We start from the raw sequence: 17,494 nt of genomic DNA on the forward strand, positions 1-17,494 counted from the left end.
GCAAGATAAAGAGAAGCGACTTTAGCAGATGCTAACTTTGCATTATGAATATGGTTTCCATATATACAACACATGGTGCAAACTTTCCTTTAATTCCACTGCAATTTGTTGAGTTAAAGGAAAATGCCATTTATAAACCCATATATAATTGCCATTTATTAAATAAAAATATCAATAGCTCTGTAATACTTCTTAGCAGTAAACAACTGAGTTTTGCTTGGATTTAACTTTACCTGTCATTTCAAGCCTGTCACAGAAGGGAAATCACACTTAAGGTCAACTGTTCTTAATCCTTATTAAAAAGTGATGACTTACAAAAGCGACATCTTTTAAATTTATATAACGGTTCTGTTAATAAACATAAATAATTAACCTATATTTTTTTAGATAATATAAGCAGTATAATTCATTAAAAAAAAAAAAAAAGTTATTTTATGATTTGAAAAACTTTTAATTATGGTTATTTTTTTGTGGTTTTACACCACTCTGCTCTGTTGCCATTTTCCAGCAGGATGGAAAACAAGATTCAGTTAAATGTTAACTAGTTTAAAGAGTAACGAACAAAAGTGTTCTGGAAAGTTCTGGAAGTAGTCTTTTAGTGACAAGATTATTGTCTGGTCCACAAACTGCAGTGGAGTTATAGGATATATTTTTTTTAAATGTTTGGCCTTATCCTTGGGAGAAGTAGTCAGATGTGTATTGGAAATAGAATGTTCAACTTGCCTTTTGTTAATGACTAATAATTTTTTAAATTGTTTATTGTTTGTTTAATTTTAAATTGTTTAATTAATTAATTTTGAATAATAGTTAAAATAGTTTTTTTTGTTTCTTTAAAAAGTTTTTTTCTTTTTGTCATTGTTTTACATTGTCTATGCTATTATGTCAAATTCTTATATGGGTTTCAGATGCAAAGTTAATGGCACTAATTAAAGGTTTCTAAAACAAATTTGCTTCAAAATTATTTTAAAAAATTAAGGTTATAGTTTATTTATAAAAGTTATATTAAAATTGTATTAAAAATTCTGAAGTACTCTAATATTGGCAACTATTTTGAAGTTGTTTAGTTTTTTGTTCATTTTTTTTACTTTAGTTCATTTTTAATAAATATATTGTGATAACATCTTCTTTAGATAATATTTATTGATAAGATTTATTGATACTTTTTTTTAATGAAATAAAAATAACTTTTATTTTGTTTTAAATTGTTTATTTAACTTAACATTATAGTAAATAAAAATAAGTATTATTCATTTTCTGATTTTTGTTTTTGTTGTTTAGTATATATTTTCAACAACACTAATCTTTAATTTTCATTTGATGGAAGATATGTAAATGCCATTCTTCTTACCCCAACCAGCCCTAACAATTAATCCAACACTAAAAATGGACTCTATTTAATTTCTAAAAGAGGGAAAAATCAATAGTTTTCTATTTATTGAACAATTTTATCCTTCATTTTTCTTGACTTTTTATTACGTGAGTTTGAACTTGAATATCCATTTCTGATTTAAGACATTCATTTTTTTCCAAGCTTCTTCAACCATTGTTCTAATAACATTGTCATCTGCATGTTGATATAGTAATCACTATTTTGGATTTAGCATACACTGCAAGTAGTTAATATCAAGGATTCAGCATACACTGATATAAAATTTATCAAGATTTTATATCAGTGAAGTTTCTTTTTGCCTGCCTCATTTTATTTTTGTCAAGATTTCAAATAGAGTTTTAACATCATTGGATGGAAGTTCATTATTATTGCATTTTGGTGTAATAACATAAGTGTAATAACACTGCAACATTCTTTTTAGATTGTACCTCACAAAATTAAACAACTTCATTAAAATGAACTTGTTTTATTTTGTGAGGTATTTAATTGCAGCTAAATTGATTTTGCACATTTTAATGAATAATTAAAATGAGTTGATATTCTTCTGCATAAAGTTAAAATAATATTCATGGATTTTTAACTCAATATGAAGTCATGAATATAAATTTGCAAGGTATGAAGAGAGAATGGAATTGATTTCTGTGTTTTTATTTTAGCTTTGATATTATTTGTATCATTTTTAAACATTAAGTTTAATATTACAGTTGACTCTCAATATCTTGACTACTCAATATCCCACACTTTTATGTATCTCGAACTTTATTTCCCGTCCCTTGCACACTCACTTGAGCCAAAATCATCTCTATATCTCAAACTTTTTTCCAGGTCCCTTTTTAGTAAGCTCAAGATACTGAGAGTCAACTTTATTTGTATTGTCTAAACAATAAGATAAATTTTGCTTGAAGAGATTTTAATTCTCCAAACTTTTTGTAAATATGATTATAATTCACTAATATAATTACTTTCAAAAAAATCAATGGCTAAGAAATAGCAGTTTCTTATATAAATCTTGTTTGATTTATTCTGTGCCCAGTAATGCTTGAGAATATAATTTTTATGATATCAGTTGTCAAAAATCTTTAAACAGTTTAATATACATGCTAGCAATTAGGTTTGGCTAAATTATGCTCTACAAGGTAATTTATGATTGGGGTAAGCATCTTTTATCAATTTATTGAATCTTCAGCAATAGAATTAACATCCAATACGATCAGTTTTCCTAATATTTTATGGAGTCGAACAGATTAGTGGTCTTACCTTTTTTTTCAAAACCTTGAATAGTTTTAATTTGTAATATATTATTGCTGTTAGAATTATATGGAGCTTCAAAAATAGTTTAAGATTTCTTATATTTAAAACTTTTCTTTGTGCTTTAATTGCAAATGTTTTACTTTAGTCTCATTTAACTTTAATGATTTTCCTCATCTTTTAACTAAACTGTTGCACAGTATACACTTGCACATACCAGGAAAAGTGAATGTAAGATGGGTACAAAGTTGATTTAAGGTGAATACAAAGGGGATAGAAGTAATGGTTATTACAAAAAACGTTTACCTCATACTTTTAAAATTTTTCTTTTAAATGAAACTTTTATAAAATAATTAAAATTGAGTGGAAAAGAAGAAAAGTGAGAAAGTTGAATAAAATATGAAAAAATGAAGAAATTCTGCTTATATAAATAAAAATTTTATTAAATAATTATATTACTTTCAAAACTGAAATCAATTATTTTTTCAATGGCCTATTACTAATTAAAATCAATTGCTCATTTTAGGATGATAAAGTCCAAGGATTGAAAATACAGTTTAATGTAAAAGATCCATCCTTGTTTTCTGGTTTGTTCAATGGAACTCCAACAGATTGCATCTTTATCTATCAGCATGCTGTTTTGTGTGGAACTGAGTATCAAAAAGAACTTATTTCCAAAACTCACTCAGACGATTCTTTGATTAAAGTTGTTGTTTCAAAAATTAATTCACTGCCTTATTTGGAGGAGATATCACAATTGACCAATTGGGATGAAATATTTCAGAATAAATTGGGAAACTTAAAGGTGTTTATAAAATCAAATTTTTTTTTTAAGGATGTTCAGTATTTATTTTTAGAGATTCAACCTGGAAAATTTGTAAAAATTTTAAAAGACTGTTCGATTGAACTATTCACAGAAGCATTAACTTCTAGAGATCCTAAAAGGATATCTTTGTGTCTAACCTCTATATTATGTTTGAATGGCCAAATTGATCATGCACCTTTGACTTTGCTCTCAAATCGAATGGAAATGTTTATGCAATCAACTTTTCAAACTTTTAGCAATACTGATCATTTTTTATTAGACATCATTTTAGAGTGCATTTATTGGGTTCCATTTCATATTCTCTGTTGTGTGGTTAGAAAGGTAATTAGTTATTGCTATTTTCATGTATTGTATTTTATTATTTATATTAACACATTTGAAACTTTTTTTCATAAATTTTATTCTACTTTAATAGATTGTATTTTATTATTTATACTCTAAATCAGAAGCTAAGGTTTCTTTTAAATTATATTATAAATTAATTTGGTTTGTTTATTTTGTTTATAAATAGCATTTAAGTGGTTATTTTAATATTTATTATGGCAGCAAATGTCGTTGGCGGAAATAAAAAATAATTCAGGCAAAAAGCTGTCATGTTGAGAAGCTTGCTTGGCTCGCCATGTTAGTTTTACATGAGTTTTAATCTGTTAGGGCCTAAAATTAATTATCTGTTAACTCTTAAAAACCAAATTTTAATTTGAACTCCATGATTAACGGTTTACAGAGTGGGTTAAAGAGGGTAGATTTTGCTAAATTATTTGAGTTTATATATTTAACGGTATTCACCTCCTAAAGGCCAATATGTTTAAAGAGGTTGTTTTTTTTTAAATTGTTACAACTCTATCTCAGCCCTATGACATTGCAACAAACTTTAAAGAACACAGGGAAAGCAACACAGAGAAACAGACTATATATAATCTTCCTTATGTTAGATGCTTTTATCTCCATTATCTACAATATAATTGATTGTTTCTTTTTTATTAAATATTTTGACTCCATTAGATGCAATATAATTGATTGTTTCCCTTATGTTAGATGTTTTTGTCTCCATTATCTACAATATATGGCAGCCAAAATGTGCCTCACTTACTCTTAAAAGTTTGTACTAATAACTCAACTTTCAGAAGTAGAATTCATGCTCTTGGTTTTCAACTACATGTTGCTGAATGGATTGAAGATTACAATAAACAGTTGAATAATATCCAAGTTGATACACCAAATATTTTAGGTATGATTTTAAAAATATAAGTTTTCATGATTTAGATTTTTACATTTAAGAGGTTTTCAAGTTTTAGCTGTTATTTGTCTTTATGCTACAAAAAAATATTTTTATTTTTATGAATAAGTTCAATAATTTTAAAGTTTTAAAATTTATATTTTTCATTTATTTTTAGTACATATGTACATATATATATATATATATATATATATATATATATATATATATATATATATATATATTTTCTACAATTCACCTCCCCAAGGCCGAGAAGGCCACTACAGATGAAGAGGCTACTTGTGGTTATAACCCTCTCTCAACTCTTTAACTCCGAAACACAAACCTTGATGAACAAGGCCGCTGCGCGGAGAAACAAGTTGATATATATATATATATTAATGTTATTTACCTCATAGGCCGAAAAGGCCACTACAGTTAAGGAGCTACTTTATTGTGGTAAATTTAAAAATTTACCACAATAAAGTATTAAACTCTCTCAACTCTTTAACTCCAAAACACTAATATATATATATACATATATATATATATATATATATATATATATATATATATATATATATATATATATATATATATATATATATATATATATATATATATATATATATATATACATATATAAATATATATATGTATATATATGTATTTGTATATAAATATATATATATATATATAATTTATATATAACTTATATATATTTATATATAATTTATATATAACTTATAGATAACTTGTAGAAAAAAAAACAAGAAGATAATAATAATAAGGTTGAGATAAAGCGCCAGGTAATATCTATGACAGCCTGTATATATTAATTAATGAATAACTTAAGTTAGTTTTTAAAAAATAAAGTGTAAATAGTAAGCTTTCTTGGTGTTCCTCTTGTTTGTTATTGCTTTTAAGTTGACCAATTGTAAGTTATATTTAAAGCTGTTAACTGTTATAGATAAAAAAAACTTCTGCTAGGAGACTATTCCATCCATTAACAACCTTATTGCTGAAAAAGTATTGCCTTTTCATACAATTTCTGACAAATTCAGGATTTATTCAATGTTTTGCTACGCTAATGTTAGATGCTGGACATAATGAGCAAATAGAGTTCATTGTTTGATTTTGCTTAATATTAATGATTTCAATACCTTTAAATATCTCAAATTGCTGGATCAAGTTGCCTCTCTGCCGTCTAATCTCCAGTTGTCAAACCCAAAATTTCCATACTTTTTTTGTACTCAAGATGTCTTAGTTCCGGTATCATTTTGGTTGCTCTTCGTTGATTTTTTTTTGTTCATTACAATAATGTTAATTATTATTATTAACTTTTATTATTATTAATAACTATTAATAACAATAATAATAATAATAATACTGTACAGCAACAACAAAAGTTTATGAAAGTTAACTCTCTTATACTTATTCAAATATGCTGATTTAAAATTTAAAATTTGTTAATCTCTATTACTAACAACTTAGTTAATCTCCAATTGTAAAAATCTCCACCAAGTTGTATTGTTTTTAGATTTTTAAAATTTTTTTTCAAAAACTTTAGAAATATTTTTCTGCTAAAGCACTCATTAACATTTTCAATAAACTATAATAAACAATTACAGATTTTATGGTTTCTTTGAGCATTAGAAGTGTTTGCTTTAAGATTTCTGCCTGCACGGCAAGTCAGGGGCAGGGATGTGGTGGCACCTGAAAGGCAGGTATGAATTTCCAGAAGAGGGGCCCAGTAAAGTACTTTTAACGAGAGACAAATAAGCGATCAAGGAAAATTAAATTTATACAAAAAAAAGTTTTTTATAGATACAAATTATTGCATAACTCATTTGTATCAGTTTTTTATTATGTCTGAATGCGTTAAATTCCACATTTTCTCATGACAAGAGAACACGGTCCCCAACATGCTCTTATGTCAACCAATTTGGTGAGTTTTGACAAGTTTTGACAAACTGATACCAATTTTGAATTTTTTAAGCACTGATTGAATTTTTTCTTGTGAATTAGAGTTATGAAAATTATGACTAATATCTTCAATCATATTCTTCAACAAAAAGATGTCTATGCTTTCTAAGAGTTTTCGCTGTGAAGAAAATTTGTCAACAAGAATTGCAGTTGCTGAATCCACTACAGTATAAAACACTTTTGTTAGCCACTGATCTTTAGCCTGAGTAAACTGCTCGTCTTCTATTTCATCGAAGTTCAATTGTTTCTTTTTGCCAGTCCTTTTCTCAACAAATGTTTGCTGTTCAAGCTGAGCTTCAAATTTTAACAGTAGATAAAATATCATTTTGGCCAGTATTGTCCCTTAGTACTTGAAGCTTTTCCAGTGATACATCAACAGACATTATAGCAATGGAAAAATCAAGTGTTTATTCTTGAAGAATTTTATTTAGGGGACCCGAGATAGTAAAAATTTCTTTGAAGAAATATAAGTCACAATTGCTTCATGACTAAAATCGGGATAAAAAACCTTGTGCTTTACTTTGAATATTCATTTTAAATTCTGTCATTTAAAATATGTTCAAGGCAATTGATTACTGCAGGGTATAATGTCAGCAGTCAGTCTGTACCATTTTGTAAGGAACTGAAACAAATGCTATGGTTAGCAGCCAGTTCATGAGGCTGATTTACATCCTCAAGAAGAGATTTGCACTTCTTAAATATATTATTTGTTTCCTTGAGTTTCTGTATAGAAAAGTCTTTAATTTCTGTACATCACCAGGCTTATTTTCTGTTCCAAAAAGGCTAACAGAAACAACAGAAGATTTTGCACAAGCTTTCATAACCAAATTTGTTTCATGAGATCTACAATAAATATTTATTGCCATGGGAGAACACTGCTTTAAGTGTGTTGCAACTCATTTGTTTATTCCTTGCATATTGCTCGCACCATCAAAAGACATACCCACGCACTTTTAAATATCTATGTTATTTGATTTGAGTTGATCTTTGATTTTTTCACTTACTCCTTCACCAGTCGTTGTTTCAGTTTCCACCATTAAAATCAGATGTTCCTTTACAACGGCCTCATCTGCAGTAAGCGTAAAATAACATAATACAATAGAAGTTTAATCACAGAGTGTAATATCAGTGGTGCCATCAGCTGATAGTGAAAAGAATACTGAATTATTTACCTCTTCTGAAATATCCTTCTTGACCATCTGTGTCATAGTATGAATTTGCTTGTTTTGCGTATAATCAGAAACAAACAAAAAAAAATTAGACATTTTTTGCATTATTTGCATTGCTTTGCAATGATTGTTTTGGATCATTACCAGCTGCTTTCAATTCAACAGCTTTGTATTTCTGTGTTGCCTCTTTTTTTTTTTTTTTTTGCCTTCATTTCACCTGAAACATAAATAAATATAAAGTTAAAAATATGTCCTATAATAGAAACCAGGGCATTGGTTTCTTTTGTTTTAGTTATAACTACTATCGGTCCATGGAATTAAAAATAGTAGTGCTATTTATAAATTCCATGGACTAAAAGGAAGTGGACTGGAGCACATTGAGTAGTAGTAAATGAAAGTAATAACAAAAATTCATTAAGCACACAATTTTATTTATGAAACGTATATTAACCATATTTATCAATGCAAAGCAAATGAATTCATGCATTTTACATATTTATTGTTTTGAACTTTCCAATAACAATTTTCTCTTTTTTCTGTTTCTGATGGGATGGTTAATTTCATCAGATAAAGAGGAGAACATCGTTTAATCGTTTGTCACTATAATGCTTGTTTTCGGTACTCTTTTCGTTTAGCAATACTGCGTCTACTTTCTTCTGTTTCAGCCGCCCTTGCCTGAACATATCGTTCTCATTTTTTTAGCCGAGATGCTCGTTGTTCAGCTGATTTATTTGCTCTAGCTCAAAATTTTCATTTTGTTTCAAGTTTGTTGTTTTTTGTTTGTTTTACTTACTTTTCTTGACAAATTTTTTATTTACGCTAAACTAAAGTTTAGCGTATTTCTTTTATTATTACGGCTGACGTAGTGTTTGTTTCCCGCGGACACCAAACAAAGAAACAAATCTACGTGAAAGCAAGTTAAATAAAATGTTGTAAAAAATGCCCTGATAGAAACTTATAGAACTAAAATAAACTTTTTCTTTTTGAGGATTGGGGGCCCAGTTTCCTGAGCCAGAATCAGGGCCCAGTACACGTCCTCGTACCCTTGTACTGGGCCACCACTCCCTGGTCAGGGGCATCATGTTGCAACATTTAGCACAAGTCTGCTAATATATATATATATATATATATATATATATATATATATATATATATATATAGAATATAACTAGTATATATATATATATATATATATATATATATATATATATATATATATATATATATATAACTAGTTATATATATATATATATATATATATATATATATATATATATATATATATATATATATATATAATATATATATATATATATATATATAACTAGTTATATATATATATATATATATAACTAGTTATATATATATATATATATATATATATAACTAGTTATATATATATATATATATATATATATATAACTAGTTATATATATATATATATATATAACTAGTTATATATATATATATATATATATATATATATATATATATATATATATATGTATGTATGTATGTATGTATGTATGTATGTATGTATGTATGTATGTATGTATGTATGTATGTATGTATGTATGTATGTATGTATGTATGTATGTATGTATGTATGTATGTATGTATGTATGTATGTATATAGAATAAGTTTTATACTTTGTAGTTATTTTTTTAGATGACACTATCAAGCTTGATGATAAAGATTTTCAGATACAAGAAACTGTTTCTGTTTTTCAGGTAAAGTGTTGAGATTATGCACAAACTTTTAAATGTTTTTCCACAAAATTTAACTAAATTTAACAAATTTAGAGAAGTCTAGAATCTGCCTACATATTCTAAATATTGAAAAATAAAGATATCTAAAAAATGTTTGAAGTCTTTAAAAAAGCTATTAATTGTATGTAATTCTTGGTATTTTTTTTGATAAGGTAGTTACTAAAAAAGATTATTGGTAATGATTTGAAGATTGTCTGAAACAGTTTCCATCTAGTTTTCTTACTACCATCTTTGTTCAGTATTACCCACTTTTTTCTTTAAATGTATTAACCATTTTTATTAATACCAAATTTTCTTTAAATGTGTTAAATACTCAAATATTTTTCTGTTTCAATCAGATTTTTCAACATTTATCTGCATTGATTATTTTTGGAAAAGTTAATTCTATTTGGAACCTAAGAGCTTACTCAAAGTAAAGGAGAGTGATTTCCATCAAGTACAATGTTGTTACTGTGATTATTTAACAAAAAATTTAGGAAGATTCCAGGTATGCTATATGAAAAGAGCTTTTGAAAAAGACTAGCATGCTAGACTTTATCAAAAGCTTTTGATATGTAAAAAGCAATTTTGTTTGCCTCATCATAAAAAGTTAAATACTTATTAAATAGTTCTGGAGAAGACTTTTGTAAGACTATGACAGAAATGGGCAGCAGGCTGTAGAAGTGTTTGAATAAGAATAGACTTAAGCAATAGAGGCCAGAATGCTATTGATGTCTAACAATCTACTATAGAGTATATACATAATTTTTTTGGCTTATTTTTAAATCACTTTAATTGTCAAAATATGCAATCAGCCGTGGTCAAGTTGTCTAAAATAGTTATTCTATGCATTGACAAACTAGGCATGTGACTTCCTGTAACAGCCTGGTATATACATATTTTTACTACAACATATATATTAGTATTTTTTTATTCTTTTTACTTTTTACTTATCTTTATAGCATAAACTCTAAGTCGATGTATTGGCACTCTTTTCCTGCAGCATATTATTAGATAGTCGGTGTATGTATTGAAGCCCCTGGCAGCAGGTATTTTAGTATGATTTCACACTGCTTAAATAAATGCGCATTTATAGTTGCTTCTGCCTTAAAAAGTAAGATCTTTTTTATTTTTTGAAACAGGAAATATCTTTAGAGACAAGATTAAATGCTCAAATAATGACTTGATGGAGCTTGAAATCTAAAAAAAATCATTTAAATGATTAAAATGAAATGTATAAATGAGTATTTATAAATAATTTTAATAATGATTATTATTATTTTGTTTTAACATACATGTATGTACAAATTTTTTTATTGATATTTTTTGTTTTAACATACATATATGTACATATTTATTTATTCATATTTTTTGTTTCAACATATTTTCAACATATAGTTCTATAATTTCTATAACTTTATTAATATATATATATATTTTAATATAAATATAGAACTAATTTTCTTTAATTTTTATCTTTTTTAAATTTGTTTTATCCAAGGATGTTTCAACAGTTTCATTGATGGTGGATTCTTTGGATTCAATGGCTTTATTAAAAACAGGTCAAATGTTATGTATTCTTAAACTCTATGAAATCTTTTTAAAATGGAAAACCAAGCTGTTTAGATTAAACTACTATTTTAACTTCCCATAAATAATTCTTATTCATTGTTTTAACGCTTTATATCAGTTAAGTTTAAACAAGGTTTTATAAAAATCTAAAGGGACTTGGCAATAGGCTTAGGGGCTTGGAGATAAGCCTATTTTGTCTTCTTCTTGCCATGGCCATTATTATATTTTACAAATACAAAAATTATAATTATTTTTAACAGCAAATTAGAAAAAAAATGTTTAAAAAAAAATAGCTTGAATGTCTTTTAAAATGTTTATTATTTTAAAATTTTAGATTTGAATTTTATATTAGATTGAAATAAGTTTTATCTCTATAGTATTAACAATGAATATCTAAGACATTTCCTAGTACATCAATATCTATTATTTATCTTATATAATAATCATTTATTATTTATCTAATATTTTTTTTTGTTCAAACAAAACTATGAAGCTATGAAAATGTTTTTAAATAATCAAAATATTGTAAATATTATAAAGGTCAAAAAGAAGTTTTACATGAATGGGTTACAAAGGATATTCAAAATGACCATTGTCATAAAATTATTAATGATATTCGTCGCGAACAGTTTGGAATTGGACTTGAGCTTGGAGAACAGGAGAAGAAACTAATTGAAATCCACAGAGAAAGAGAAGGAAGGTCGTTACAGCGTCTTTCAAATGAGTTGTATTCAAAAGATTCTCATTTTGTATTGGAGTTAATCCAAAATGCTGACGATAACCAATATGTCGAAAACAGCAATAATGAAAAGCCTACTGTAGCCTTTATAGTAGAGCATGATCAGATTATAATATTGAACAATGAAAAAGGTTTTTCTGAAAGTAATATAAAAGCTTTATGTGATGTTGGAAAAAGTACAAAAGGAATTCATCGTAAAGGTTACATAGGTAATTATTTTATACTAGTGTTTAAAAATGGTATTATTAATATTGTATAAATGTAGTTCATAAAAATTTTCGTATTTTATATATATATATATATATATATATATATATATATATATATATATATATATATATATATATATATATATATATATATATATATATGTACTTTTTTATACAAAATGTAAAATGTTTATGTAAATATTTAACTTGTCTAAATTGATAGTAACATTTACATTTAATGTAAAAATTCCATTTGTATAGCTTTATGTACAAACATCTATAAAACATCTGTAAAACAACTGTAAATGTCAGTATGTTAAGTTAAGTTTGCGGGCTTATGAAGTGATTGTGTATAATATATGTATAATATAAGATAACTTTAGAAAATTTTCTAAAAATTAAGTCTTTTTTGCTTAAATGCTTTTGTTTTGTGTTTAAAAAAGCAGCAAGATTGAAAAACCAAAAAAATGTTTTTATGCTACTTGTGGATTTTAAACCCATGAAGTTGTCAGGGATTCGATACAGAGAACAGCACTCTAAACCACTAGGCAACATTTTTGACACAAAGATTTTTCTAATACTTTATTAATACTAGTAAAATAGATTGTCTATCAGGAATAAAAAAAAGTCAGAAGTTAATGAATGGCATAAAATAATATTAATATAGTGATAATAATAAAATAATGGCATACAAATAAACTAAAATAAAAATGTTTTTAAACATTATAGTAAAATACTGTTAAACAATATTGGAAAGTATTGTTTATAAACTTTATAAAATAAAACTTTTCTACTTATAATTTGTTTTTATTATTGTTTTTTATTATTATTTTTGTTTGTTATGTGATCCTAAAAAACAAGCACCTTTTTAATTTTTATTTGATTTGTATTGAGTTTTTTTTAAATCTCTTTACTGATATATTCTTAAAATGTTAAATAAATGCATACATATAAACATGTAAACATAAAATCATATAAGTATAAAGATATAAATACTTCTTTTTATGTGGATCATTCTATTCAAATAGCAATTTTTGTTGTTGTTGTATTTTGGGACTTATAAGCAGTTACATCATCAGATAATAAGAACAATTATTTTTGCTCAAAGATTTTGTTTATGTAAAGAAGACGTAGACATCAGATTTGATGTCTACATCTTCTTTTACATAAACAAAATGTAAAGTCATTAACTTATTTGATGCAAATATAACTTTAGTATCATTCTAGTTTTTTTTCACTTGTTTACTTCCTAGTTTATACTTAACAAGTTTTTTTGTGATATTTCAAAAGAATTCGATTGTAAATAGGGTTATTCTAAGATGCCATATCACAAAAAGACTTGGATATCATATATGTTATATATAGTTATGTATGATATCATATACATATTATATATTTTATAATAATATTTTGTTTTGAGTATTTTGATTCTAATGATCATTTTAAGAAATAAAAATTTTATCAAATTGTCATACCTATTAAAAAAGAAATCTGAACTTCTGAAACAATTTTTATAAAAACAAATCAAAAACTTTTACTAGTTTGTTTTTTAAAACATTAGGTAAATAATAACTTTCAATATATAAATGCAAACTTTTTATAAGTATAAAATCAACTTTTACTTAAATTATTTAAATTTTTCACATACTTTTAAGTAAAGTATTCACAATATTTTAAAAATATTTTTGTCAATTTTCTTTCAGAGTTTATAACTATTTTTAAGAAAAATCAAAATTTTTTAAAACTATTTTATTCTAAAGAAATCATATTTATTTTTTATAATTAGATTATGATAAAGAGGTAGAAACAATTTCACTTTACATTTGTACATAAACAGAGAATATTTTTATACTATAAGTTGATAATTTTAGGTTATTAAAGAGTTTTCATGGGTGCTAAAATATAATCATTTTCCATTAACCATTTGTTTCCATAACCAGTTATAACCAGTTGGTCTATTGGCACCTATGCATCATTAAAAATTGATACCTATACTAAAACATTTAAAAATTCTTTCAAAATTAAAAATTACTGCTAAATTATTACGGTTTTATTGTGTTTTTTATACAGTTAATTTAATATTTTATACTTTACAACATATTGCTTTTTTAGATAACTTACTTTCTTGTCAGTTTTTTTTTTTTTTTTTTTGGTGTCCGCGCGAAACAAACATGAGGTCAGCGGTTAAAAAAAGTTCACAAGATGTAGTCACAAGCTAAAATTAAAACTGAATTATGCTTATTATTATAAATTATTACTTACTGCTGAATTATTTTATAGTGTTTTTATGCAGATAGTTTAATGTTTTATATTATTATGTTATTATAGTTTAATAAAATGATGATTATTTTTGAAGTATTTATATAATTTTGCTTCTTTTAGACACAACATGATATACTTTTTTTATATAACTTTTTTTCATATTTTTAGGTTTTAATTTAGCCATTTACTAATTAAAGGACATTTTGAAAGTATTTTTAGATAGCATAAGTTAAGCGATCACACATGTTTTACTAAACATACATGTGTCATGATGATAAAGAGGTTTATGTTTATTTATGTGTTTTATTACTTTGTGCAATAAAAGCATAAATAACAAAGATAATGTTCTTATTACTTATACATATTTTGAATAGCTCCTGAATTCTGTTTTTTCTTATTTTCTTTTTGATTTATATAATACTGCAATACTTTGAAAAATTTTTAAAAGGATATATTTGCTAGAAAAATCATGCTTTCCAATTTGCAATAAATGGGATTATCATTCTAGATAGTCCCCATAATAAAATCTATTTAATTTTATATATAGCTACCCTTACAGAAAACTTCCATGGAAAAACCATAAAAAACCCTATAGAATTTTAATTGATGTTTGAAACACTATGAGACATAGATTTCCCGTGATAAAACTGCGATCCATGTGTTTCCATGCTAGTTATATATCAATTGAAATATATTAATTTACAAGTTTCCTCTTAAAACCCTTCAATTTTTTGAAATCCCATGGTACATTTTGTAGCGTGTAAACACCATGCAAACCGTGAGATGTGAGCTTTATTACATAATGTATCTATGTTTTATTGTATTTTAATGACTTGTAATGATGCATTATATGCGTTAAATAATATTCTCAAGTTAAACTGTATGTTTCAGGTGCATAACAGCTATTTTTTTTGGCTGTCCCTGGCCTTGGTCAATTTTTGGCCACGGTCACTTACTAACATGAATTTGTCTGTTTTTGATCCACTTTTTTTGTTTTTTGTTGGTTTTGGATTTAATCTGGTTGTTTTTTCTGTTTCTGTTGCATGGCTTTGCGTTTGTTGAATCTCTAGAGATACGTTAAATTATTTTTTTAGATACTGGAGTTTCTGACAGGAATAATGGTCGATGAAGTTTGTAAATTGTAAATTCATGTAAATTCAGTACTATATATATATATATTAAACAAATTAATGATAATAGTTGTTGTAATCATAATTAAAAAAATAAGAGTATATTTTAAATATTCAGTAAAAATCATGTCAATAAGTTAGAACAAAATTGTTCTCAGAACTTTTTAAAATGATTTTGTTTAAGATTAAGAAAAGACTGTAAAGGTGTTTGAAAAGTGCTATATACTCAGTAATATACATTTATAGTATTTAGTATTTATTGTTTAGAAAAATGTTCAACGTATTGAAACAAAAATGTTGGTATTGATAAATACAATAAATTTTTGCAAAAAAATTAACAATTTACATGCTAATATTTATAGCTAAAGGTTTTAACAAATCAAAAAGAGTCATTGATACAATAAAAGAACAGTATGTGTCGATGGGAACTCTAAATATTATTAGCAACCAATTAAAGATAATTTATAGCACATTACACAAGAAAAACTTCTGAAAATATATCACATATCACAGCTAAATGTTAGTATTCGATTCATTTTCTAAAGATTACTCCAATGTATTTCCACCCAAGATTTTAACGTCAATGTTAACCAACAAAGCAGCAAATTTTGAAAGACCCAATGTTTGTTGTGCCACTTTAGATGGGCTGCTGACCTGCAACTAAACTTTACTGACCTGTAACTAAATTTTGGATTTGTTACTGACACAATCTGTCTCTTAACTTTGTGCTATTTCCTTCTGTGTAAATAACAAATCCATCAATTGCATATTAAGCTAGATGAGTTAATCTTGTTAATTTAAATATGGAAAGTTTTGTGTTCAAATCACCCCAAATTCAAGATCAGCTTAAAAGGTTATAATAAGAAAAACTGTATTGCTTATACAATTATCAATAACTCATAACAAACTTGTTTTGGTTGCTAAAAATATACCAAGTAATGCAAGTTATACACAAAAGGCAACCAGACACTTTAAGTTTAAGCCATCACTCTAATATAAATTCATAAACATTAGGTTCAATATAGTTTGTAAGAAGGTAAAGCTTGATATCATCATCATTAACAGTACTTATAAGATTGTTAAATATACTTCATCTATTAGGCTGGCACAGATGTATTTATAATACACTGTTTCCAGTTTAGGATGTTAAATGCTGGATCTTCTTGACTCAATGCATGGGTTTTGCTTGTGTCTCTGTTTTTATAACTAGGCAAATCATTCTATTATCTCCTAATGAGGGTGCAGCTCTAAAACTCAGTTTTATGGTTCTGAGGTCGTCTGACAGTCAGGTTTCCTGAACTCTGTGGTAGCTCTCAGAGAGGCTGATTCCATAAACAGCTGTAAAATATCAGAGTACTAACAGTGCCATGTTGCACATGGATGTTGTCCCAAAAAAAAGTCCCTTTTTTTGTTATGGTTTCTTTTTTATCCTATCATTATCACGGTTGTATATAATGTTGCATTATTAAAGGTATTGGAAAGTTAGATTAATGTTTAAATGTGATGTTTAAATTTAATTTTGATGCTTAAGATTCAATTCAAAAATAAAACTTTGTATTTGTAAGATGCACTTATAAAATTGTCCAAATATTAAAATTGACTTTTTATCACAAGAAACTCAAGATATTTTAAACTTAAAGTCACTATATTGAATTTAAATTGATCTCTACCACACATAAAATAAAGAATTTCAATAAATATACCAATTAGGATGACAACACTATAATTTAATATTAACAATATATTTAAAATCAGTGTTGAATATTTATCACCTATGTTCTTTTTGACAGGAAAATAAATGTCATAAATGTGTTATTGTGTAGTAAATTTATATATACATGTATATATATATATATATATATATATATATATATATATATATATATATATATATATATATATATATATATATATACACTTTCATACCAACATACACACACACAGACACACACGCACATATATATAGTTTCTTGAGATAAAAAGGTATTATATACATAT

General features: G+C 25.7%; 1 protein-coding gene across 1 annotated transcript in view; it reads left to right on the top strand.

The window, feature by feature from the left end:
* LOC136090199 (uncharacterized) overlaps positions 1 to 17,494 on the top strand; it is a 97,767-nt gene that overhangs the window by 24,911 nt on the left and 55,362 nt on the right. The window contains exons 6-10 of the mRNA XM_065816399.1: positions 3,165 to 3,785; positions 4,500 to 4,692; positions 9,505 to 9,566; positions 11,086 to 11,146; positions 11,697 to 12,104. Of these exons, the coding sequence (XP_065672471.1) occupies positions 3,165 to 3,785; positions 4,500 to 4,692; positions 9,505 to 9,566; positions 11,086 to 11,146; positions 11,697 to 12,104 (1,345 nt within the window). The remainder of the gene's footprint in view (positions 1 to 3,164; positions 3,786 to 4,499; positions 4,693 to 9,504; positions 9,567 to 11,085; positions 11,147 to 11,696; positions 12,105 to 17,494) is intronic.

The sequence above is a fragment of the Hydra vulgaris genome, chromosome 13, assembly GCF_038396675.1.
Source record: "Hydra vulgaris chromosome 13, alternate assembly HydraT2T_AEP".
Taxonomy (NCBI): Eukaryota; Metazoa; Cnidaria; class Hydrozoa; order Anthoathecata; family Hydridae; genus Hydra; species Hydra vulgaris.